Source organism: Epinephelus moara, chromosome 12 (genome assembly GCF_006386435.1).
Source record: "Epinephelus moara isolate mb chromosome 12, YSFRI_EMoa_1.0, whole genome shotgun sequence".
Taxonomy (NCBI): Eukaryota; Metazoa; Chordata; class Actinopteri; order Perciformes; family Serranidae; genus Epinephelus; species Epinephelus moara.
In genome coordinates, this window is record NC_065517.1 from 4,468,679 (window position 1) to 4,496,647 (window position 27,969).

The 27,969-nt window shown below is 39.9% G+C and overlaps 1 protein-coding gene across 1 annotated transcript; it reads right to left on the minus strand.

The window, feature by feature from the left end:
- Window positions 1-2,880: 2,880 nt before the first annotated feature.
- Window positions 2,881-27,658, minus strand: adgrf3b (adhesion G protein-coupled receptor F3b). Its single transcript, XM_050058977.1, has 11 exons — window positions 27,646-27,658; window positions 26,906-27,136; window positions 17,775-18,014; window positions 17,459-17,593; window positions 17,090-17,280; window positions 15,166-15,348; window positions 8,119-9,426; window positions 5,807-5,848; window positions 4,444-4,473; window positions 4,282-4,358; window positions 2,881-2,982 (listed from the first exon to the last, which is right to left on the minus strand). Exons 1-10 carry the CDS (start codon window positions 27,656-27,658, stop codon window positions 4,290-4,292), a joined length of 2,442 nt encoding a protein of 813 aa, XP_049914934.1. The 3' UTR covers window positions 2,881-2,982; window positions 4,282-4,289.
- Between the last annotated feature and the right edge of the window lie 311 nt (window positions 27,659-27,969).

The following is a 27,969-nucleotide window of genomic DNA, read 5'->3' on the forward strand; positions in this document are numbered from 1 at the left end:
AAACATCGTTTTTTCATGTACTGGTCAAATTTTGAGATTTTGGACGAATTTGCTTCATAACATGTCTTCTTTCAGACTAGTGGAAATAAAAAGTCCAAAATACTCATTTAGGTATTTATGTCACCTAAATGTGTATTTCGTTTCTGGAAATATATTCACAAAGCACATATTTAATTAGACAATGCCACATTTGCATATTTGAACAAACAAACAAACAAACAAACAAAAGAAAATCAGAAAACTTTTTTTTTGAAAGCAATTAAAAAAATAATTGTCTCAATGTAAGTAATAAACTGTGGAAATTTCATGATGATATCTACAAGTTAAAATCATTATCCTAGTGTCTTATTTTGGGAATTTTACAAAACATATCTTTTTAGGTCATTTTTTTCAAAATGAGTTTTTGGTCATACTCTGAGCCAAAAATCTCACAGTAGCACTTAAATACACCAAACCTCTCAGTTTTATTCCTATTTATAATCTGAAGGGTTCTACAGAGGGGTTTGTTCATATATAATTTATATCCTGATTTATAGAACATTTTATTCCTATGACAGGTAGTGACAGTGTTTTCTGATTTATGGAGTGATCAAAAAGACCTGTCCAAACATCCCTCTGTAAAAACCTCAAAATTTTGAACTTGGCTTTATCCAGTGTTCAGATTTTTGTTATGGAAATGTCTGGAAATCAATGCATATTTAATTAGTCAATATATTCCCAACAAATTGCTATTGTGTATTTAAACATATAATTTCAGAAAACTTGTAATATTAAAAATAATTGTCTTAATGTAATCAACTGGGAAAGTTTCATGGTAATATCTGGTAGTTTAGCTTTTTCCCAGTTCTATCAAATGAATAAATATTAGCAAAACATCAGTTTTCTATCTAATGAGCCTTGGATGACAGCCCAGTTTGTGGCCATTCATCTATCCCTTTGTAACTGTTTAGTAACTAGCTAACACAAAGTTGACTCTAACCAACCTGATCTCACAGAAATATGTGAAATGACCACGACCTCTTAACACCGCATTCCGTGGTGGCAGCAAGTAATGGGTTAAAATTACCTGCCGGTACCATGGAAACAATGCCAATGTAAAGTCAATTAGGGTCCTTTGTCATGGTGGACACACAAATTCCCTGATTCAACAACGTCACGTCAACGTCGTTTTCCTCAATGATATCTTTAACATTTCTGTATACACACAAAAACACCAAAGTGTCCTTGATATTAAAACTGCAAATATATTCCTCTGTTATAATTTCCCCTCAATAATAATAATAATAATAACATGACAGTTTGACTGTACTACTAGATATTGGATATATTCAGTAGATTTACTTTTTTACGACCCTATTTGACAACTCTACAACCGGAAGAACTACCATCCCAGAAATGCCATTTCTACAGTATTAGATAAAATATCTGAAATTAACCAACATCTTTACTTTTTCTTACCATAGTTCATCTAGGTGGAGTGTAATAACTAGTTCGGCTTTACTTGATATTAGATATATTCAGTAGATATATCTTTTTACAACCCTATTTAGAACCCTACTTTGCAAATCAGAAGAACTACAACTATGTTGCTGATATGCATCAAGCTGCATAGCTGCATTCCTAGGGAATTGTAGTTTTTGAAAAATATAAAAGTGTTTTTCCTAGATTTAGAAGTTGTAAAGACTGAATTGAGAGTACACTGTGGACTTTAAGGGGATGGTAAACACATTTGTGAAATCAGATTTTAAATATCTAATTTCTAAATGGGTGAAAATTAATTTTATCCATATTTTACCCATATCAATTGTTGACTACACTCACATGATAGCTAAGGTCAAGAGCTCTCTATAACAGTTGGTCCCATGTCTGTACCCCCTTTAGTTGCTGAATTATAAGCCTTCAAACATGCACTGAGGTCAAGGTTCAAAGGTCAATGGCTAAAAGCAGGAGCCATGTAGAATCTTCATACTGACATATGTTACTCTCCCTGTCACTCTCTCTATGACAAGGTTTTGATTTTCTAATTTTTTGGATGCAAGCCATGCCAGGTCTAGTTTCAGAGAAGTGTATCCAGTGTATAAAATTAATTTTTGTTTGTTTTTTTTTGTCTTTTTTTTTTTACTGTAAATAGTTACTAAAATGAGTCATCCTCAGAGAATACAATACTACTAAAAGGTAAACCAATAATAACAATACTGAAATAAGCAAAAATAGTATTAAAATATATTGAAATTTTAAAATCTATTTACAGAGTGGAATGGTAGCCTAATAGTCTACAAATGGTACATAAAACATGAAATGAAACTGTAAGGAAATATGGTCTGCGCTATGGACAAGGAAATTAAGTGTATGAAATATATGATGGTGACAAGAGCAACAATGTGCATAAATAATTAAATTATGTAGCAGTGGAAGTTGAATGCAATGCACAAACTTAAGTCCAGTTTGATGAAATAATATGAAAGTGCAGAGATTGAATGAGGGATGTGAAATGTAAAGTCCAGTTTGATCATCCCGTCTTTATTCAGGTTGCGGCAGCCCGGCTGCAATTTGAAATGGCATGAAGCCCACGTAGTCGAACGTGCCACATCCGCCCACAGCACAATGCTCTTATAGCCCTATGTTATCAAAAGCTGGCAAAATACATTTATTTCATTTTATTTTATTTCGTGTTTTTGTGTGTATACAGGAATGTTAAAGATATCATTGAGGAAAATGATGTTGACGTGACGTTGGTTGTTGAACCAGGGAATTTGTGTGTCCACCACGTCAAAGGATCCTAACTGACTTTACATTGGCATTGTTTCCATGGTACCAGCACATTTTAACCCATTATGTGCCGCCACCACAGAATGCTGTGTTAAGAGGTCGTGGTCATTTCACGTATTTCTGTGAGATCAGGTTGACTCTAACAGTTGTAGGCTACAAGTGGAGCTGCATACATGTAAGTTGCTGTTGAGTTGCTGTTTCCGTCTCCCCAATCTGAAATGTAGAGATGATCAAGCATTTAGAACATCAGCAGACTAGACTCACAAACTCACAAAATATATTTTATGCTTACATGTGGCACAAAACTGATTTGTTGCTATTCTAGGGCACTTTCATGCCTGCGTTGTGAAAGGTCAAGTGTGTAGGATTAAGGGGGATATATTGGCAGAAATGGAATATCATATAATAAGTATCTTTAGTGAAAAATCACCTAAAAATAAGAAACGTGTTTTTGTTGCCTCAGAACAAGCCATTCATATCTACGTAGGGAGCGGGTCCTTATCTATGGATCACAAGCCCGTTTTTATTCCAAAGTCATCAAACACCGCCACTTTGTCAGTGAACCACACATAACACCTGTCACAGATTTACAGATACGAGTCATTCTGTATTTATTTAAGTATTGTGTTTTACGAGTTACACAACTTTACATTTTTTTGTGAATAATACTTTGAGACTGTTTTAACCCCATACTTATGTTGGCATTCCGCAGTTTGGAGACTTCAGACCTTGAGAATGCAAACTTTATTTGTTTGGTGAATCTAACAGTGCACTGAAAGGACAAGAAACTACTTTTGTACTACTTACTTAATGTGTGTTATACCCCTTCTCCGCCAAAATTAGGACATTCATGCAGGCTATAGATGCCTTTCCCATTGACAGTAGACTAGAGCCAAGTACATGGCTCTGCATAAAACAAGAATACCTTTATGTTTTTTTACTGACATCTACGTTTTGACTGTCGACGTCATGAACAGGCCGGAAAACAGGTTAGTAAATGGTTGAAAGCAGCATGGAGGCCAGTGAAAATGTTTTGGTGGTTACCTCTTTTTTTTTATATCTCTCTTTGAATAATGTTTGAGCGTTGCTCAGGTGGAGAAGGACTGTAATTTTTTGATGGCGCGTCATTGCATCTCGCTGGTAATGGGGCTAAAATTTGCACATCTACCCAGGGCTAGTATTTCCATCACTGTTGATTGCAGCTGAAGCTGATTCATAACTGTGACTCCTGCAGAGTCATTTGGCCCAGGTGTGAATACCAACTGTTACCACTGTCGTTACACACAAAAGCCAGATGTTAGCAGGTGTTTGCATCTGTTTTTGCGCTGCTAATGTGGTTAAGCAGGTTTTAAGACAGCTAGTTAATGTTGCTTTGTAAAGATGCTGGTGCAGCAATCCAGCAACATCTACAGGCCTGGAATGCAATGCCTACTGAAAAATTGTGTCAACAAAGATGCAACAAATGCATGGACACAAATAAAGAGACTATTAATGACTTAACATATGACTGACCTGGGTCTTCATTTTTCTTTTGTGTATGTGGTTGCAGTCAAATTCTTCATGCTCTCACTTTTTCCTCTTGATTTTGCCTGAAGGTGGAATGAAACAGAGTTATGATGCATGTTTCCATCATCTTATGGTGTAATTCTGGACAGACCTCACTGGTAAACTCACCATTATGAGCTTTATCACTTCCTCTCGTACCTGTTAGTAATAACACAAATAGCTTTATAAATTGGGAGGAGTGAAAAATAAACAACATAATCATTGGCAACATTTTGGGCCCTAAGTATCAAACCCATGCCTCCAATGCATAGACTGTATAAAAGAAGAGGATGTTGCCATGGGCGTGGCAGATGCTGGGTACACGTGGGACATATCCCCCGCACTTCCCGTATCTGTGCCCCCCGTCCCCCGCACTTTTCACAGCTGTTACTAGCCTACCACCATTCAATTTGTTTTTAACATGTAGTAACGTGTTTTTCCGAGCCATCTTTAAATGCACCATCAGTAGACAGCGCCAGGCGCATACACATGTTGTGGTGTTGTGATCTGAATCAATCACACAGACGAGACGTGTGCTGCTGGGCAGTGCTGCTGTGTGTTAACTACGTATGTTCAGCAAACCAGCCAACAAGAAGCAAAAAACCTTCCACAGTTTCTTTCAAACAAACCGTGCAAGTTGAGTAATGCTGTTGCATGTAGATAATGTTAGCTAAATGATGACTAATTAATAGATGCCAATAGATCAAGTTAAGCTAGTTAACAAGAACACTAATGTTATTGTTACCTATGTTAAATTGCTTGTATCTCTTAATAAGCCATCAGTAATCAGAAGGAGCAGATGTTTACGTTAAGCTAGCTTGGGCCATGTTAAACTTAACAATATTTTAAAGGACCAAGGCAAGTAAATTGCTAGCGTGCTCGGTTGAAAAGGAAAAACAAACAAACAATGCTTTGTGATGGCTGTCAGAAATGGCAGATGTATGATCACATAATCTTGTTTGAGCTATAACAGGTGATGTGTTCCACATTTCATTTCCCAATCTGGAAAGAAGAACAGAGTACTAAAAAACAAACTGTTACCATTGGAAATCGCTGGTTTCAGTTCAGCGCCAGAAGTTGCATGCATAATTCGGTATCATGGGAGCGAGGAATAAGGTGGATAGAACTTAGAGTTTATGGTTTCAGTCATTGGTTTCAAGTCTTTGTCAATACCGCATGATGTTCATTTTAGAAATTATGGTCCAGACCATAAAGCAGGGTATACTTCAGGGCGTGGCTATCTTTGATTCGCTACCTCGGCGACATGTCAGTCAGGATAGAGGCGTAGCAATGCGCATCCTGCCCAGCTCCATCAACATCACAATGGCCTCATCCATTTCCTTAATACAGTCTATGCTCCCATGCCAGAGCTAAGATATCCCTTCTCATGACCTCTGGACATCTTCAATAAATCAGTGAATGCACTGATACTGATAGAGCATCGATATGATAGGTAGCTTCCCACTGATAAAATTCCCACTGGCAAACCTACCTTCTGCTCTGCAAAACATCCTGTTATCAAAATGAAAAGGCCCTGCAAGAGAAGAAATTAAGTGCAAAAGGTTTTCATATTTATGCAGATATTTTTGTTGAAAAAAAAAAAAAATCAAAAACAAAACACAAGTAACACACTTTGAGTGTGTTATGCATGCAGTGGCCCTGTCTATATGAATACATTTATTTTTGTTAACAGACAATTTATTCCTTTGTCCTCTCATCCACACACAGAATTTTAGGTAACTAAAACAGAGATTTTTTTCAAATGTGTTTTAAGGTGCAAATTTTTTTTAATTCCAGTTACTGCTTATCTGTGTGGACCTGTAAATCTGAGTGTTTGAAAAATTATGAAATAATCTCCTCAATTCACGCATGCTCATTGTTGCTTTGTGTAATGAGTATACACTAGAAACAACAACAACAATGATGGATTACCGGTTTGTTGACATTTTGTTAGCACTGCTTGCTCTGATGACTACTTTACACTTTAATCTTTGCATTGATGCACCACTTCATGGATGATTGGAGCCATCTGCTACATCAAAAGTTTTTGTTCCACTGTGGTGTCTGCGGTTTAAAGTCTGCCAGAAACGATGGTCTTGGATCAGGACAGAAACCCTGGTTGAGTCAGAAGATGGTTGGGCTCTTTCCAGAGTGAGATTGTTGTCAATAGCCCCTTTTCCACCGCAGGAACTTTTATCAATTACCTGGAATTTTGAAAAACCTCCGCGCATTTCCACTGAAATTACCCAAGTAAAAAACTTTACCTCAACCCCAGATTTACCCTGGAAAAAGTACCTAGTAGGGCGGTAGGACTTTTCAGATTACCCGGAATTCTTGAAGGGGTGGGGCTGTGTGCCGAGGAACGCTGATTGGTGGACTCACACTTGCAGTGTTCCGCACTTCCTGGCATGGGCAGTCGCTGAAAACTTTATTTAATTTCTACAAGCTTCACTTTGTGTTTTGATTAAGGATGGGTGCCGACACCCAGTACTAAATTAGCCCCGGAGCTAAATTATTCAAGACTGTGGGATTGATCAGCGCTAACGGTTCCAGTTCTTTTGTGCTGGCGCTGATCTCCTCCACATACACACACATCCACACATACACCATCACGACACAGTAACAGCGTTGACGGCAGCTACACTCGTAACTGTAAGTGACATTCACCCTTAGCGAGTACGAAGCCAATACTTTATCAATACATGTGTTCAGCGAGCATTAACATGCAAACATGTAGACAGTGATATTCAATATGCTCCGTCCACAGTCTCTCATCCACCAACACTACCGTTATATCTTACACAAGGACAGCACGCTAGTTCGGCTAATAGCGAATTGTTACTAACAAGCTCAAATGACAGCTGTCTGTATGTAGACTAACTTAGTTTGACACTTATCTTAAAATACTTTTAAACTTAGCTGCTGGCTGAGACAAACAGCCCCAACTCTCTACACCAGCATGTAACCAGCCAGGTGGCGGAGCCAAATACAGGGCACATGCTGAATCATCTACGTCACCGCGCTAATTTGAATACATTTTCCGGAACTTTGAGGTGTGGTGGAAACGCAAACCACACAGATTACCAGGAATTCTTTTACCTAGGTAAACAAATTCCTGGTAATAAAAGTTCCAGGAAATGTTGGTGGAAAAGTGGCTAATGAGAATTGGAAGGAAAACGTTAGCATGTCCAGAGCATCACCCATATGTTAGGGTGAGCTCCTTCATCCTTACATCAAGCTCCTTCATCCTTACATCAAACAGAAATCAATGGTGGAAGGAGATATTTTGTAAAACGAAGATCGTGTGGAAATAATTATTTTTTAAAACAGATGGGAAAGATATTTGTCTTCAGAAATATCTGTATATGTGTAAACAAGGCCTTAGTCTTGAGCCAGTAGCCTAAGCAGAGATAATGAGCTGGCAACAGATTTCTGATCAAGTGACATCACTTGAGGCAATTTGTCAGATTTCACATAGCTCCCTCTGGAGTCAAAAAAGGCTTTATAAAACTTTTGTCACCTATGCATTGGTGCACGACAAGACCCTTGATATGTAGGTGGATTTCTCCTTGAAGCACCAACTCAGTCTTAGTGCCATGGGAATCCCTGGTTACCTCACATGTAAATTATCTCAATAAGTGAAGTAAACAGATTAAATAATAGGTCAATTTGGGGGGAAAAAGCACTGGGATCAGGTTGGGAATCAGTGTCCAACCTGAGCTGAGGTATTGAAGGAGGAAAAGTTAGACTGCTGAATCACTAATATCAACATTCTGTTTGGTGTATCGTTTGATGTCAAATTACCTGGAAGGAATTGAGGATGGTGAAACTGTAGAGAACAACTTCATACATGGGATTAGTGTCATTCAGTAGGAGCTGAGCAAAGCCAATGATCCATGTTACTCCAAAAACAGGCGTTAGAAAGACCACCACTTTAAGAATGCTTTTGACTGTCTCCTTGTCATCTGTCTTGCTGCCCTCAGGGGCCGAGGACTTCATTAAAGTAAAAATGACGACCACCATGGAAAAGAGATTTGTCAAAATAACAGTTCCCACAGGGAGGAGGAAAGCATGTATGGAACCCTCCAAGAGTTTTTCATAAACTAGCCAGCAGCCTTTCTCCTTTGTATAGTAGGGCTTGTCGGTGTATTTGCAGTACACATAGCTGGATCCCACAATTAAGATTGGGCAAACATAGCCTACGATGCTGGAGAAGAACATGAAGACTCTTTTCCTCAGCGGGCTGAAGACGAAGATGAGCTGGTGGACGAGCATGACACTCAGGCACAGCATCCAGCTGAACATAGCCAAGTAAAACAGGTGTTTGCATACTGTAAGAACTAGGCACCAGGTGTCACTGATCTTCTCAGGATTGCTGGACGCCAGGAAACTGCAGTCAGCAAGCAAGCGAAATATGGAAATGTTCACTATGGCTGTGTGACGGAAATGTGAAAGGTTGGTCTTGACCACAGCTGACCACACTAGAGACTCAATGATGAGGAAGATCAACAAGGAGCAGATGGACACACCAAGGCCCACATTGGTAATGATATCCAGAACATCTGTAGATACATCGCCCTTGGCCATGAGGACAGAAAATGAAGTCAGGTGGTTGCACATGCAGACTGTGTGGTTTACATCAGTTCTGTTGATAAAAAAACATCCGGCATCTGACCATTCGCCCTTAGTGGTGTTCCAGAAGACGCAGCGAGGTTTTCTGTCACTGTGCTGGTTGGGGAACGCTAGTTCAATTGTTAAGGATGAATCATTGTTGTCCTCCAGTGTGGCTGATAGAAGGAGGCTGATAGCTTCTGTTTTAGCAAAGTTGTTATTTAATTTCTCCATTAGATTTTTCATAGCAACAGTTTTCATTATGCCGTTGGTCTTGTTTAGACTTACGTTGACGTCAAACACAGACACATTACAGTCATTACTTGGGCAGAATTGTAGATCTAAATTTTGACTTTTGATTTCATTCGTATTGTTAACCTTGATATTCTTCACAAGACCCTCCACAGACTGCAGGTAATTTGCTGACATTTGCTGAACAGTAGATTGACTGATACTACTCCAGTTCGTGCTCAACATATTGCTTGCTGCATTAACAAAATCCTGAAAGAGAAAAATAAAAAAATCAGTGTTAAGACACATTTTATCAAGGAATGTCCTAAGTCAATCCCCAGACTCCGAAGGTTATGGAGCTTTATCCCGCTTGGATCTACTCTGTTTCTACTCAAACTGTGTGCTTGCACTCAGATACAGATTTCCTGCTCGAGCTTCGGCTTTTCTCCTCGCGCTCAAACTGTTTCTGTGCGCTTGTGGAATTTCTGCTCTCAGATTTCTGCCTTGTGCTTGGATTTTTTTGTGTTACAACCCTGTCAAAATCCCCCAACCAATAGAATGCCAGATTTACTGTTGACCAATGAAATGATCCCTGCCTTCTTGTGCGCGCGCTCGCCTTAGTTTTAGAGTGTCCCGTCCAGGCGGGTACTCTTTAACCGGGTTCATCCACTCCCACCCTCCAGGGAAAGCCCTGTAAATTAAATGTTCTTCCCTTGCTTTCTTTACCACTTTTGGAATAAAGGGACTGTTCATTTACACACGTGTGCCATATATATATGATATCTTTAAATTTAATACTCTTTGGTCCCAGCTCATCAAACGTCTCTGTTATGTCGGCTTTGGGTCGGCCCAGTGCCGTAGAATATACCCGCCCACATACGGAAGTCGCCACAGAAGGCGGAATTTCATCTCTGCTGTCTTCGTTTGGAACTGAGCTCGCAGGACACAGCATCTCATCGCAGTTGGTTTCAGGTAAGCTAACTGGAATAAATTGGCAGAAAATAGCTTTGTTGTTTATTCTGTGACCGTTAAAAGAGGTTCTTGGTGAGGCACGACTGGGTGTATATAGCACAGGTCCCCACCAGCTAACGTTATCTTTCGTTAGCTGATAGCTAGTTTAGCTCATGTTAGCTAACAGGCTAAAATTGTGGTGTTTTCATTTTATTTTCCCTAGCTGATGTTATCTGCTTATCTGGTTATCGTGAGCACTCGTTTTGGGTTAAAGTGTAAGTGCCTGGAGCTGCCACCCGTGGTCCCGGGCAGGGCTCGAGACTTGGGATCCACTCACCTATGGTCCCGCCTAGGCCTGACCTCCGCGGCCCCCTGGCCTGACCTCCACGGCCTGGACGGATGCCCAAGTGTGGTTGAGAGGAGCAGAGAGGAGCAGAGAGGAGCGCGGAGGTCAGGCTGGGCGGGCCGACACTGTGTATCCTAGAACGGGTGCTCAATTGTGGGTGAGAGGAGCGGAGAGGACCACGGAGGTCAAACAGTGAAGTTTAAGGATGCCTTCGGTATGTTGTTACTGTGATTTTATGGGCAATTTATCAGTCGAGGTCTCCTCCTCTGCAAAGCAAACTGACCCGGTGGCTATAGGTAATAGCGCAGTTTTGAAACCACTGTTTTTCCGAGATGAAGGACTGATTGTTGAGCTGCTGTTAACAGTTAACGGAGTTAACGCTGGTGTTATGTCCCTACTGGTTTCCAATTTAACTGGTTTCCTTACCGAACAGCTGCAGATGTGCTGCGCCCCTGTCAGCAGATTTGTCACAAATTCACAAACATACACAACAGAGAGCAAGGCTTTCCTCAGATATTACTAAATTAAGTCAGCATCAAGGTAACATTTAGATTTGGGCTGACCTGAGACAACTGGTTACCCTCGGCTTGCCTTGAAAATACCCAAACATATTTATCAATGTTTCTTGTTCTTTTTCCACGAGTCTACAAACATATTCAGTGCCACATTACAGTCTGCACAACACTGCATACTATGACAAAGCCTGTCATGTTTAAAAAGTGACGATCTAACTTGGAAAATGCTCTCAAAATACGCTAACTATATATATATATAGTATTTTGATATCATTTTATAGCCTATCATTATTATTATTATTATTGTTATTATTATTATATATTGTTTAGTAAAATACAATTAACAGACCATGAGCGAGTATAAAAGGAGAATGGACCAGGGGATATTAATTTTGCTTTGTAGCAAGAAAGGCAATCCCAGAAAACGATTTCTAACAATACAGCTCATGTCCGACGCTGTCCTGTGAACATGAACGCATCATGTTCACTACGTACCTATAGAGATAACAGCATGACGTCACCTCTCTCGGACCATGGCGACATTTCTTTTAGTGTGCGTCCATAAGTGTGAGTTTGTTCTTAGAGCTCATATGTCTCCATCAGAGCTAGCTGCCAGGTTGTCATAGAGTGTAATACTATTATTATTGTGTCATGGTAGTTAACGCAAAAACAATTCCGTTTGCTTTTTTAAAATTTCGGCCGACCTTTTTTCTTTTTTTTTTTACTCGATCACGGAAGTCATTTAAAATGCAGTGAAGCATAATACTTAAATTAAAACATACTGATGTATGTTAGATTTTTTAAAAGTGCAAGTACACAAATAACTACTCAATTACAGTGACGTGCAGTGACGTTCACCTCTGTAATGATCCAGTGGCTATAAGTGCTTGGTTTTTATTTACATAGGCCTATTAGCCTATTTAGCGTATTTTGAGTTAGATCGCTTTTTAAACATGACAGGCTTTTTAAACATGACAGGCTTTGTCATAGTGTGCAGTGTTGTGCAGTAATGTGGCACTGAATATGTTTGTAGACTCGTGGGAAAAGAACAAGAAACACTGATAAATATGTTTGGGTATTTTAGCTAATACCTGAGGAAAGCCTTGCTCTCTGTGAGTCTCAGTGGCTCACACAGGTAGATGTGCGGTTTGTGTTATATTGTCTTTTGGTTTTCTTTTTTTAATGTCACTGGTACATAGTGCTCACTTACAGAAGTATATTCGCTGTGGTAGCTGTGGGCTGTGACTTTAAAATCGCCAGTAATATGTTGTGTAGGCCTATGTTTGTGAATTTGTGACGAATCTGCTGACAGAGGCGCAGCACATCTGCAGCTGTTCGGTAAGGAAACCAGTTAAATTGGAAACCAGTAGGGACATAACACCGGATCCCGTTATTTAACCGTTTCAACACTAAATTAAGCAGAGTGACGGACCCAAAGCCTTCAATNTATCTGGGGTGAGTGCTGATGTAGAGTACATCATCACTGGGACATGTAACAGTAAAATCTCTCCGCTCACAGGTGTTATAAATATAAATACAACCATTAATTAACCAGCTGTCACACTCGCTACATTGACGCAAACTGACACTAGCGTTACACCAAGAAGATGGATATTTTCAGGAGAGGATGAGGAAAAGGAAAGCCAGGACTCTTCAGTGCAGACCTCCAGGTGTGTTTAAATCCAGCCGTGCCAACATCCAGGTTTGCCAACGTTTCATCAGCCGAACTGGACGAAGTTACACAGTTGCAGATCAATGTAAATACACAGTAGCTTGAGAGTTCCCTGCGTGCGTAATGCATTGCCTGGCAACAGACCGGTACATAACATACTTAAAGAATTTATTAGGCTACATCACCTTTTGTTAACATTTCCTTACTCAGCATTGCTGTTTAAGCTGTTGTTGATCTGTTGTATAAAAGCAATATCACACTCGAGGTCGTGACGTTGTACTGTATATCATCACGGCTGTAATTGTCTTCGACACTCGGCCTGTGGCCTCGTGCCACAGTGCCCATGACTGTATAGATATATATATATATATATATATACATGTATGTATGTAAGGGATAATAGTGAGCTGGTGACTGTTGAAAAATAACTCCCGACAGGGGAAGATGGTGGGAGTGGATGAACCCAGTTAAAGAGTACCCGCCCGGACGGGACGCTCTAAAACTAAGGCGAGCGCGCCCACAAAGAGGCAGGGATCATTTCAATGGTCAACAGTAAATCTGCCATTCTATTGGTTGGGGGATTTTGACAGGGTTGTTACACAAAAAAAATCCAAGCACAAGGCAGAAATCTGAGAGCAGAAATTCCAAAAGTGCACAGAAACAGTTTGAGCGCGAGGAGAAAAGCCGAAGCTTGAGCAGGAAATCTGTGCGAGCAACATGGTATCTGAGTGCGAGCACACAGTTTGAGCAGAAACAGATTAGATCCAAGCACAAGCAGAGGCTATTTGAGTGCGAGAGCAGGGTTTTTGAACGTGAAATCAATAAATAATGCTCTCAAACTGATAGACCACTCTCTTGAATAAAGATAGGGATAACGCTCCATAGAAGGTTCTATCGCCTAAGGCTTTACACAAAGCAGTGATTTTGCTGGAAAAAGTTTCATCATATTTTTTTCTAACACAAAATCAATATACTGAAGGGAGTTAAAAGATATTTAAAGTTGGATTATAGAGATGTAATTAAATTTCAATACACTTAAGTATTGCACTATTATATTTTGTGATAATGTCTGCATTCTCATAAATATTGTATCCATTTTTAATTAACAGTTTACATACAAAGATTTATGGCAACAATTCATTTTCTGTTGTGTTTAAACCCCAGACCCCTAGATCCTTCAGCGTTATAATCTATCTTAAATCTTTTGACTTTTCCACGCCAACGCAACAACATATTGACGGTGTAAACACAAAGAGCAGAGGCTTATCGAACAGGCAGAATCTTAAATGGTGCACTGCAGGCACTGACACTTCTCCTTACATTAGATTTTTAAAAATCTCAACATACCGCCTTTCTTACAGTATTGCAATCTGTTGCAATATATTGAATCATAACCACTGTATCATGATACATATCATATTGCCAGATTCTTGCCAATACACAGCACTAGTGCCAGATATCCAGAAATTAGTCAGCTGAAAACCTGACACTATCTCCTACACATTAAAATGTTGGTCTTTGCTGCAGTAAATTTTGATTAACAAACAAACAAACAAAAAAAAATTTAACAGGGGAAATCTGAACCGGTGCTATTTTTCCCGATGTTATAAAATGCAATGGCACTTGTCAACGCCAACGCAAAAGTAACAGCATAATGTAACGAGCCTGAAAGTCCCCATAGAGCTGATTGGGTCGAACACACGAGGACTGTTTGCTTCCTGTGTGAATGTTGAGCCAAATCATTATGTTTTTTCTAAACCTTTCTAAACATACTTTTGTTGCACAAGTAGATAAACATAAATATGAGGTGTTTTACTGATTATTTATTTTTATTTTTTTTTGCAACTATGCATCTCATGAGCAGAAAGTGTACATTTCCTGTGAAAACATAAGTGTATTTTGAAAAGACACAATGCATGTAACAAGTGTAAATTGATATAGCATCCCAGAATGACAAAAGCAGCCACAGGAAGATACCTAGCACCTCATATGTAGACATGGAGACACAGACAAAGTTTGTAGACAAATTGGGGATATATGATAAGTTAGGGTGAAAATGCGCTACCATACGCTGAGGATGACTATGAAATGTCATTAAAAGCTTTGGGAAAAAAACAAACAACCTATGTGGGTCTCCTGCTGCTGTTATCATTAGTCATACTTCTACTGTTATGATACACATATGATTATTGTCACATATGTATACTGTCAGATATTAATATATACTTTCAACATATTGTACCACAATAGCCGTAATTATTATTATAATATTATTACTTTAATTAATGTTGTNATTGATTGATTGATTGATTGATTGATTGATTGACACATCCAGTCCTGTTGGCGGCAGTTAACTGCATAATCAGTTCTTAATAAAATTGACTGATTGATTGATTGATTGATTGATTGATTGGGCCCTTGTAAAGATTTTTTTTCAAACTGCTGTTTCTAAGGTCAAGCATGAACCTTCAGACATAAAACTCCACATATATTACAGTAAAATATATAAATCAACAGGGACTTACCGGCAAGACATCCTCTTGCAAGGCAAAATTTTCTGATGCACTGGCCATCACATTAAGAACATTGATGGAAGCGCTTAAGTCAGCCATTAAATCGGAATCAGACTTTAATGTAGAGCTGTTCTTAAGTCCTTCAAATATATTCTTGGCCTCCTTTTGTGTAGCCCCAAGTCCCTTTGCAAAGTTCTAGAAACAAAAAAACAATATCTCCTATTACCAACTTGCAAAAGCACACAAGTTACATCCTCATTCAAAATGTTGATGGAGTCTTAACAGTGGTGACCTTGGAATCATGAGGTTCCATCTGTGATCTGAGTTGATTTGAGATACTAATGTTCAACATTTTCAACTGATACATAAAAAAAAATCTCTTTATTTGTCAAAATAACAGGCATCCTAAAATGACTCTGAGTACACAAATTTATGCTTTTATATTTTAAAAGGTATTTTCAAGATCAAGTGGACACATAGAACCCTTTTAATAATAACTCATTTTTCTCTTTGAATATTAAGGTTTTATCAGCTAAGTCTTAGCAAATAGATGACAAAATCATTGTTTTGTGTAAAGCCTTAGCAGCTAAAGCTTTATGATTTTGCTGGAAAAAGTTCACTGTTTAATCATATTTGTGTTAATATACAAAGCGATGTATTCATTATTAACGAGAATTATGAGATATTTAGAGTTAGCCTTAGATCCAGTGTTAATTTTGACAGCTATTTTAGATTTGGTCTTAGTCTTGAGATGAAAATGCTTATTAGTTTTAGTCACAATTTAGTCATTTTTATCCTACATAGTTATAGTAAATGAAAATTTAAAACATTTTAGATGATGAAAATTCATTGCATTTTAGTCAACTTTTAGTCATTATATTTTCTACATGTTTTTTTAATCCTTAAACCAATCCAGTTAGGTTAATTCATGCATCAGAAATTAGAATCAGGTGACAGGTTGTATAAAAATTGCTTTAGACAATTTTTGTTTGAAAGGTTTAAGTTCAGTTGCTATTAATGTAACATCACGTGACATACATCATGTGACATGACATACATCATATGTAGGAGCTGCTGCTGTGGGAGTGGGAGTTCTACTTGAGACAGTTAGTGATGGGGTTAACTGTTACCTAATGATTATTAACAGGTTTAATGATAGAGTCGAGCCGCCACAGTGTTGGTGTCAGTTTGTTGTTATCATTTCATGGCTTGGTGTTGGATGTTAGCCGCTGCTGCTGTGTTAACTCTTGCTTACTGGGCAGATCTTGAGAAAGTTTGCTGATCCGGCGGGGAGATGGCACAGTGAAAAAAGGATCAAATGCAGGTATTCTTTATCTAGAGAAATTTTGGGACTACTTGGTAATGGGTTGTTTCAGTCGATACCTTAAAGATATTGTTTTTAAATCTTTAAATGGTCTCGCCCCGCCTTACCTCTCTGAGCTGCTTCATCCCTACGCTCCTGCTCGGTGCCTCAGATCAGCTGATCAGCTGCTCCTGGATGTACCGAGGTCTAAGCGGAAGCTCAGAGGGGATAGAGCCTTTTCTGTAGCGGCTCCCAGATTGTGGAACGATTTACCTCTCCACATTAGACTGGCCCCCTCACTGTCCGTTTTTAAAACCAGTCTTAAAACCCATTTTTACTCCTTGGCTTTTAACCCAGCATGAGACTCTGCTCTTGTTTTACTGTTTTATTGTTTTTATTGTTTGTCTTATGTTTTTATTTTTGTACAGCACTTTGTTTCAGCTGTGGTTGTTTTTAAAGTGCTCTATAAATAAAGTTGAGTTGAGTTGAGTTGAGTTGAGTTCTGATACCCAGCCCTACTTATAAAAAATGTTGAGAACATCGACTATTCCCATGTGACTAAGCATTGTTATACAAAAAAAGTCAGATAGAAGCTCATAATTTTAAGGTCATGAGCTGTAATGCCACACTCACATCTGCAGAATTTAACACTTTGTTCAACTCTTCACTGACGCAATTGGAGATCACCGACTGCCAAACAGAAGTCTGATCACAAGTGCGTGACTTATTGCCAACCCTGTCCTCTGCACATGTTTGAATTGTCACTGTGTCTCCGGCTGGAGTTGTTGGCCAAGGGATCTCTTCAGGGCAAGTTTTGTCACCATCTTGGAGAAAAATACAAGAAATCATTAACTGATGCAAAAGGCATTGCAAATAAATAGAATAAACTAAGTTATAAATTATTCTGACAATGTGACAATATATTTTATTATACCGTAGCCTAAATTGAATAAAAAAAACAGCAGATTAAATAGAATTAAAAGTATTCACAATTTCAGTTACCATAAATTACTGGGATATCCACACTTGCATTTTTTTCTTGGTTCTTCGTGTTCTTAAAAGTGATACCAACACTTTGTTTAGCTCTAATGCATTTGACAGAAACATTAACAGTATAGACCAGATTATCTCCAACAGCTGTAAAGAAAGATGAATAGTAGTTTCAGGGTCAGGTTTGTGGTTGTAGAAATATACATGCATTTTGCAAAAGTATTGTGAATTTAAATCTGCATTGACATTATCAATTAAAGTAGTGTTGTATGCTGTAGCCAACATAAGGAGGGAAAAAGGACAGATAGATACTGTAAGTTTGTCTTACTCATGTTACTTGAAATAGACTGAGTTTTATTCATGTAGGTCCACAGAACTTTATAGGTCTCATCGCTTTTAAGGATGGTGGCACTGGCCATTATATTCGGAGCCGAAGTCTGTTCAGTGCTACAGTCTGCTGTAAGAGGGTTGATCATCATGGTGATCTCATCAGGTAGGAGTGCCACTTTCAGCTCTGTCTTGGCTGTGTGCCTGACTGACCCCTTGGTGAATCCGCACTCGTATAAGCCTGCAGGGGACATGATGAAAAAAACAGATGACTCAAATCAGAAGTGTCACTAGCAGATTTGTCTTGGAATTCAACAATTCCAATAAACAGAAATGCTAAAACTAAAAGCAGAGTCCGTGTGGACACAGAGCCACAGCTCCCTGTTTTCTGCTGCCGCAGGGAGGGAAAATAAGACACCATTGTGCACTGTGGGCAACTGTATGGCCAGCTCTGGCAAAATACTATTTTGGAATTGCGATAGACCTGTGGAGACTGACTGCAGACCTTCATTTTAAGTGTGTGATTTATCCTGGCTTCATGTGATTGGAGAAAAACTGCTAGTAGGCTAAACTAGGCTAATTTAAAATCTAAAATGCCATAGGCTATTGTTAGCATGTGGTATTAGTGTGGAAAACATGTCTAGGATAAGACAATACAATCCGTGTATCATTCGTTCATTCTTTATTCAAAATAAAACCAAATATGAAAAAACAAAATAATGACTTGTTTTTTCAATATTTGTTTCCAGAACCAAAATGAAAAAACGGATAACGACTCGTTTTCCAATTTCCGATTTTCTGTTTAAATGGAAAATGGAAAAAATGGATAACGGGCCGGATTCAGGCCTTTCATGCACTTTCAATATTTTGTTTTACTCCTTTTTACTCCTAAAGTTTTTTTTCTTTTGCAAGCACTGGTTTCTTGTCGGACCAGTCGACAACTGGTGACAACTACATCCGGTTCATTGAAGCTAACGCTTTGGCTAACAACCGCTGCGTGTGGAGGCTGCAAATTTGGAGAAATTGTTTAATATGCTGTAAGTTGTGCTAAGGTAACAATACGTGCCAGCTTACTGTTTGCTTCTACAGCTGACATATTGGAATAGACTTCATGTGGCGAGTAATTTTTATGCTATTTGAAGATTTATTGTTTGTCGCGACTCACGAATTCGCCACATTCAGACATAACGGCAGCATAGAAATAATGCTGTATTTGGGTGGATTTCAGCACTCACATGTATTTTCTTTGGGAAACGCCACTCTAGTTAATTTCTATAAACATTATAAAAGTAGCATGCTGGGATATAAATGCATTGTTTGTACTTTTCCACAGCACAGACCAAAATGAATGCATCAATGTTCTATGGGAAACGACCAGATGGACTTCAAACCAGGGTTCCACCAGTCGAAAGTGACGACAGCTGTCTTGACAGCGGGGATAGTGATGAAGACTACACTCCTACACCACGTCGGCACTATCCACTAAGCTACCGACGCCCCTATTGCTGCCGGTTTCATCACCTGGTCAGGAGTGTAGTCTGTATGCAGCATGCACAGACCCCATGCACAGAGGCACCGCCTCGCCGCAGCGGTTGCAGGCTTGATCCCAGCCTGCGGCCTGTGTCATTCCCCCATTCTCTATTTCCCCACTTCATGCTGTCCTAAAGCAACAGGCCAAATAGATAATCTTATAAAAAAACAGCAGTAATAATGCTATAATTTCCTGTAGAGTTTCAGATTTTTGCGGTTTACACATGGCCATATGTTTGTGAATGTAACCATGTGTACAAGATGTGTATATAATGTAGATAAAAATGTTTGCACTCTTATACAGTGATTTCTTTTTTCTACACCAGGTGATGAAAGCAGCAGTAGGCTAGTACTGACAACAGGAGCAGCAGCGATGAAGACTGATGGAAATCACGATGCTCTTCCTAGCACCAGCGTTCTAAGTGAAAAGCTTGAGCTCTGTTTCACATTGTTGGTGTTATAGTCAGGACATTGAAAATAATTGTGTGGCATCAATAAAATCTACATACCTGAGATGGGAAATGTGTTTTAATATTATTATTATTATTTATTTATTTTTTACCATCTATGCTGCCATTATGGCTGATTGTGGCGAATTCGTGAGTCGCGACAAACATAAATCTTCAAATAGCATAAAAATTACTTGCCACATGAAGTCTATTCCAATATGTCAGCTGTAGAAGCAAACAGTAAGCTGGCATGTATTGTTACCTTAGCACAAGCATTTTGAACAATTTCTCCAAATTTGCAGCCTCCACACGCAGCGGTTGTTAGCCAAAGCGTTAGCTTCCATGAACCGGATGTAGTTGTCACTCCGACCAGTCCGACAAGAAACCAGTGCTTGCAAAAGAAAAAAACTTGGCTTCCGGAGAGATGAAAATATTGAAAGTGCATGAAAGGCCCGAATCCGGCCCATTATCCGTTTTTTCCATTTTCCATTTAAACAGAAAATCGGAAATCGGAAAACGAGTCATTATCTGTTTTTTCATTTTGGTTCTGGAAACAAATATTGAAAAAACAAGTCATTATTTTGTTTTTTCATATTTGGTTTTATTTTGAAAAACAAATGAACGAATGATACACGGATACAATACATTTGTCAGTGAACCTTGTGAGTAGTAATTTAACCAGATATGTAACGTCTCCTTTGTTAAATGTTGCTGTTGTCCTTGGCTTCATATGAGTAGAGGAAAACTCTGCTAGCCACTAGGCTAATGAATACAATGTAAAATGCCATAGGCTTATGCTTATCATGTTAGCATGTTGTAATTGTGGGAAAAATGTGTCCAGCAAAAGACAAATGCTTTGTATGGGAATCTTGCAAGTTATTATGACGCCGATTTGTGTACTCGTGTTTTAAAGAGTTTCAATTAAGCCATGTTTAATGTGTATTGTAGGTGTCTTTTGAGTGTGTTTGAGTCAGACTTGAGTCAGACAGCACTTCACAGAAACCCCACCTCCAACTCGTGTTTTGCTATGTGCTTAGACTATCTGGTTTGTGCACAAATGGCGAATAAAATCTTTGACTTTGACTTTGACTTTGTTTTGGCAGGTATAACTGCAGAACCAAAGATACACCACTACACATCTTACTATATCTTACTATATAATCTGTTCCACGTGTTTCTCCTCACTGACTTGGTCAGTCCATGTTAAATTTGGCACAGTGGTAGAGGGTAAAGGGAGGATGCGAATGAAGCAATATTACATCAATTGGCCAAAGGGGGGCGCTAAAGCAAGCGATTGAAATTGCAAACTTTGAATGGGCATATCTCATGCCCCGTATGTCATAGAGACATGAAACTTTGCACAGAGATGCCTCTCCTCATGAGGAACAAATTTGCCCCAAGAAGCCATAACTTCCGGTTATAGAGAGTTTCCACTATTTTGAATTTTTTGAAAAACGCTTAAAATCGATCTCTTCCTAGGAAGTTTGACCGATCTGCATGAAACTCGGTGAACATAATCTAGGGACCAATATCTAAAGTTCCCTCCTGGCAAACGTTGGAAAACTTACTAAAACTGAGCTTCTACAAGGCAATGAATATTGAGGAGGGCGTGGCTCATCACATAAACCTCTCAAGGGTTTCACCGATCACCACGCAACTTTGTAGGCATGTGACCACATGAGGGGACCCCTCCATTATTGACCCGATCAAACAAAATAGGGCCACTAGATAGCTAATTTCTTATCTAGGCCTAACTACCTAAACTTGGTAGATATGTAGAACAGGACGCCTCAAGGTGACTGGAGAACTTTAACTCTAATTGGCAACTGGGTGGCACTATAACAACAGAAAAATGCTTAGAAATGGCTAAAATGCGACTGATCGCTGTGGCTCCCCCTGTGGCCGAATGTTGTTGTTTTTTTCTAATTTTTGGTATGACTAAGTCATGGTATGGTATGCTGTACTCAATAGGTATGGATTAGTGTATGTTATGTATTAAGGGGATGTGCTCAGGTTGTGGCCAGTCATATGTCTTACCATTGTAGGGAATAGTTTCACACAGAAAACGACTAAACAGGAACTCCTGAAAAGTGCAAATGCTGTTGCACTAACTGGGGATCATTAGACGTCAGTAAGTAATCAAAATATATGTCAGTAACTAAGAAACACAACTGGAACAGTTCAATCCTAGAAAAAAACAGGAAACAAACAAACACTTTATTTGACAGACTACGCACTTTGAAGTTGTCTATTACCTCTAAAGGTGCTGACACACCAAACCGACATCAAAGAACTAGCAGCGACGAAAGCCAACTGTTGCGTTGTCTACGTTGCCTCACGTTGCCCTGTGTCAGTTGCATTTGAACACACTACAAAGACTACATTTGACGGCCAAGTAGCACGTACGTTCTGTGCCTGCATGAGAGGCAAAACCAGAAGTCAGAGGAAGTCCGAGGAATGCATGATATAAACAAAGTAGAGGAGTAAGAGAGTGGTACATCCTGTCAGTCGAGGGGTTTCCTATCTGTGCAGCTGAGCACCGCAGCACCTCCACAGACTATTACATCCAGACGGAACTGGTGTTTCCTCTGCAGGCTCCACTTTACTCAGCTGCCCGACAAACCTGCTGCTTCTTCCCACTTTAACCTGAATAACAAACCGGGGCTCGGTGCTCCGGTTGGATCCAAACGGAGAGCTCCGCTAGCCTCACAGCTAGCCCCCGGTTTGTTATTCAGGTTAAAGTGGGAAGAAGCAGCGGGTCTAACAGGCAGCTGAGTAGCTGCGGAGCCTGAGGAGGAAGCACTGGTTAGCCCCGGTTTCAATACAGGCAGATTCACTCGCTACAGGGGCGAGGAAATAAAACCTGAACATCCAAACAGAGTGATCTCTCTCACTGACAAGCTCCGCCGCCAATTCAGCAAGCGACATCGGCCGAAAAGCCGCTGACGCCGAAGTGCCGACGGCGCGGCCACCGCAAAAAGACAGACACTCACCGATGGCCCGACTTTGACCGACGGCCAAATGACGGCTTGGTGTGTCAGGGCCTTAAGTCATGGTGCCGCACTCATATAAAAGAAATAAATCTAAAAGTCAAGATAACGAAAGTTTCATTGCATTCATTTGATTCCCAATCAAAACACTGTGATAAGAATTGCTTCATCTTGTTAATATCGACTTCAAAACTGTTTTGAAATGCAAAATAATGGAATTTGTAATGTGATAAAAAATTTGATTAATCATGTTAAACTGTTGAAACTTCAAAAAAGCTAAATCATTTGACTGCCTAGCATAATTACATTTAACTGTTTTCATTTATGTTCATAATTAATCTGGAAAGTAAACAACAGTTTTTGAGGTACACGTTAAAGTAATGTGAGTAAGGTGCCAGACGGGGAAAACTTTCCGCGGTTTGTTTCGCACTATCTTGAAGAGCTGCTGCCCGTGACAATCAACAACATGGATATCTCCAACTTACTTCGCAAGATGGAGTGGCTGCAAAGTGAGGTCTGCGCCCTGAGACATGCAGTAAAACACGGATGTCGGCGAGGACTTGCACTCTGTGCCCTCCAGCATTGAGAGCAGAGTTGCTGTATTGGAGACGCGGCTGCTGCAGACCCGAGTCAAGGGCGCTGGTCTGGATGGGACAAATGACGGTGGATTTACCGGACCCAGCGTCCATGTTGGGGCTGGGGGTCGCTCTGGGGGAAAGTAATATCAAGGTGGTACGAACGAAGCTGGTAAGCGTTTTTGTCACCAAATTCTCTCCAGACCTTGAAACAGTGACACTAGCTAATTATCTCAAAGATAAACTTGGCCGTGATGTTTTGTGTGAACGCATTAGCACTGTCAACACTAGATACAGCTCTTTTAAAGTGTGTGTGGAATGTAAAGAAGTGACAGAGATATAGACCCGAACTATGGCCTGAGGGCTCTGTCGTGCGGCGATATTATGAGCCACGAAAGACAGGTGCTACAGGGTCCAGTAAGACCACCTCCACACTTGTTGTTGCTGCGGTGTCTGCCCGAGATGCCGCTGTGCTATCTTCATAAGAGACTATGTGTGTGGTGTCATATAACTGTCGGAGGTTGCGTGTTGGCAATGGTGCAGGCAATAAGGCTCTTAGTCATAGACAATCTTCTCCAAAGATGTGATATTTTATGTTTATAAGAAACGTTTAGGAAAATTGAATTGTTTTGATGTGAACTTTCACGGTGCTGGGGAATCCACAACTGATCTTACTATGGGAATAGTGAGAGGGAGGATACCAGGGGGTGTGGCCATCGTATAGCACAAAAAGTTGGATTCTGTAATAAATGTCATCCAGACTGAGGTTGACTGGTGTATTGCTGTTCAACTTAAGTTTGGAAACAAGGATCATATTATTCTTAATGTTTATACGCCATATGAGTGTCCACAGAATGAACATATTTACATGGATGGGCTTGGTTTTATTAACTCCTTCATTCAGGAGCATAATTTTACTAATGTGTGTGTAGTTGGTGATATGAATGCTGACCTCTCAGATGGCCAGTCCCTATTTGCCAAGCATATGCTACAATTTTGTGATGACAGTAATCTTATTTTATCAAGCCAATTGCTCTTACCTTCAGGCAGTTATTCTTATATAAGTGAGGCTTGGCACACAACATCATGGCATCAGTACTGCTGATGCCCATGCAGCTCTACAGTCTATGGAAATTCTATATGAAACAACCTTGTCTGATCATGTGCCGATTGCTATGATATTTTATGCTGAGTGCCTTCCTGAGTTGACTCATGAAGGGGATGATGGCTGCAAGGCCAAATTAGACTGGGCAAAGCTTACAGATGATGACCTATTGACATATTTTATGAAAACTGATGCTTTGCTAAGTAATGTCTGCTTACCCCGAAATGTCATTATATGTGTAGACGCTAACTTCAAGGACATCTCCCATGGTAAAGCCCTTTGTGACATGTATGGCAGTATTGTGGATGCTGTGTATGAGTCTAATAAAACATACTTTAGTAGAAGCACTAGTAAGAGACACAACATTAATTTAATTTTAAAGATATTTTTTGGCCATTTTGCCTTTATTGGACAGGACAGTTAAGTGTGAAGGGGGAGATGACATGCACCAAAGGGCCACAGGCTGGATTCGAACCCGGGCCGCTGCGGCATTAGCCTTGTACATGGGGCACCTGCTCTGCCACTAAGCCACCAGCGCCCCAAGACAGACACAACATTAAGCCTGGCTGGTGCAGATATGTGGCAGCACAACATGAAGTAGCTAAAGAGGCATATAAGGCTTGGGTACTAGCTGGCAGACCCAGGAATGGGCCCCTACTGGAAAATAAAAAGCTTACCAATGCTAGATACAAATATGCTATCCGTTACATTGCCAAACATGAACAGGCCATGAGAGCGAATGCAATGGTTGATAAGCTATTATGTAATAATATCACTGAGTTTTGGAAGGAGGTGACAGCCTTAAATAAGACCAATATTTCAACCCCCAGTGTCATAGAGGGTATCTCTGATGCTGATAATATAGCCGCAATCTGGCAACAACACTATTCTGCTCTTTTTAATAGCATTAAGAGTGCCCCATACATTGTGGAAAGTGTAGTGGACAAGGAGACAGTCATCACTTTCAGTGAAGTCTATCAGGCCATAAAACAGCTCTCTGAGAAGAAAGCCCGTGGTTCTGATCATATCACAGCTGAACACCTTAAATTTGCAAGTCCTAAGGCTGCAGCATTACTTGCCATGTGTTTTACTGGGTTCATGACACATGGGCTGCTGTTTGACTCTATACTGTCCGTCACTCTTGTGCCAGTTATTACGGACAAAGCTGGCAAAGTTGGTAGTATAGACAACTATAAGCCAATTGCTTTAGCCAGCGTGGTATCCAAGGTCCTTGAAAGGATTTTGCTTGACCGCTTAAGTCATTATATTGACACCACACACAATCAGTTTGGCTTTAAGGCTAAGCTTGGCACACAGTAATTGGTTTTATTGATGCCTCTAAGGCATTTGATCGTGTTAACCATTTTAAACTGTTTCAGAAATTACGTCAAAGGGGTGCTCCTGGTAGCATTATAAGGATTTTAGCTTTTTGGTATGCCAAACAGAGAATGCAGGTAAAATGGGGTAAATGTCTCTCTTCCTCATTTGGGGTGGCCAATGGAGTACGCCAGGGGGGCTACTTACACCTGCCCTTTTCAACCTGTACATGGATGAACTATCCAAGAAATTGAGTGGGTGTAAAACAGGCTGTATGATTGGTAATACCTTGGTAAATCATTTTATGTATGCTGACGACTTGGCCATTCTCTCACCAAGCACTGCTGACTTTCAGCATTTATTGAATATTTGTTCCGAATATGGGGTAGAATATGATGTTCAGTACAATGCTAGAAAGAGTGTTGTCTTGATATGTATATCAAAAGGGGACAAAGATCTGTGTTTCTCGAACTTCTATCCGTCTGGTCAAGTATTGAAAGTCTCAAAGAAGACTAAATATTTGGGACACTACATTACTGACAACATGCATGATGATGATGACATCTACAGACAGTGCAGAGTATTATATGCCCAAGCAAACATGTTGACCAGGAAATTTCACATGTGCACATGATGTTAAAATAAGACTGTTCAAAACATATTGGACCCCTCTGTATACTGCTCCTTTATGGACAGTGTATAAAAAGGCAAGTATGCAGAGACTACAGGTCGCATACAATGATTGTTTTAGAATTCTGCTTAAGAGACCCAGGTCATCCAGCGCTAGTCACCTGTTCTGTAATGCAGGGGTCAGCACCCTGAAGGCACTGTTAAGGATTCAAATGTATACGTTTATTTGCCATCTAGATGAGTCCCAGAACTATATTGTTAATGCGCTAGTGAGTCCCAGATGTAGTGATGTTAGGTATCAGTCGCCCCTGTGGAAGCATTGGTACAAGTGTCTCCTAGGGGATAGTCCCCACTGATGTTTTTTTTGTTTGTTTGTTTGTTTGTTTTCGTTTACCCTACTATGTGTCTTGTGTGTGTATGTCATGATTTGGACCCTGTGTCTGGCTAATAAAGTGATGATGAAACACAAAGTATACCTCTGCAAAAAATAATTTTAATTTCAATTGATTTTTAGCAAGAATCAATTTTGTACTTGCCTGCCCAGATGCCTGTCACCTTCTGGAGTTTGACTGCAACACAAGACATGTTTTCCTTTGTGGTACATGTGTGGTTCAGTTTCACCACGCTGCCCTCGTTGAGCTCAAAGCGACTATTTTGCCTGCTCATGTTCCAGCCACTGCTGTCTGTCTTCTCCTCCAATGTGCATTTCAGTTCAGGCTCAGACTCGTAGCACACTGCAGACTCTGGGGACTCTATGGTGACTATTCCTACGCAACACAATAAGTATGATTAGGTTAGAAGTGGTACGGCCTTTTTATGGTACTTTTTACACAGAGTGTGGGCTATAGAGCTGCTACAAAGTCCCTTCTTCATGACTCTTTTGCATTTTTACACAGAAGTTAACAACGGCGGCATCATGCTGCTCCCTTGTGTGATTTTAGACAGCATCCTGGCATCATGGAAAAGAAAGAAACAGCATTGTAACAAAACAGCATTGGCCTCTTGTGTGTCATATAACATAAATATGTGTTGGCAGAGCAGTATTAACATTAACAGTGGCATGAACATTGTAATAACAATCATTCAACAATCATCCCTGTTATATTGTGGCTGATCTTGTCTCCTGCTCGGAGGGTAAGGCTCCTGGACCTCATTGTTTTCCCAATTTGTGGACATTTTCAGCCGCTGTTCTTCTTCTTTGAGTTAGCTGCTAACTGCTAATTTTAAAATCATCCTCGGAGGGTTGCATACCTAAGACGTTGTGAAAACATCACACCTGTGCTGCCCATGATTCCATCCTGCTGGCTATCTTGTAGGGTTGTCAAAATAATAAATAATAATAATACATTTAATTTGTATAGCGCTTTTCAATGACCCAAAGACGCTTACATAGTAACACAAAAGGGGTAGTGACAGACGGGGGAACAAGCAGAAGACAACATAGTGAACAAAAGAAATGATGGGATGTGACACAGGCGGTATAGGAACAGTCAGTGGGGTGGAGGTGGTTAGGGGTAGGGGAGGTCGAAGGCTTGGGAGAAGAGGTAGGTTTTCAGGCGGGATTTGAATATGGGAAGTGAGGGAGAGTGGCGAACAGGTT

What these genes read in the sequence shown, in the direction of transcription:
- adgrf3b (XM_050058977.1), bottom strand. An exon ending in TGCAAGAGGATGTCTTGCCG is followed by an intron (nt 9,427 to 15,165) that starts GTAAGTCCCTGT and finishes TTTCTCTTTCAG; the next exon opens with GATTTTGTTAATGCAGCAAG. An exon ending in AAGTGATAAAGCTCATAATG is followed by an intron (nt 4,359 to 4,443) that starts GTGAGTTTACCA and finishes TTCCACCTTCAG; the next exon opens with GCAAAATCAAGAGGAAAAAG.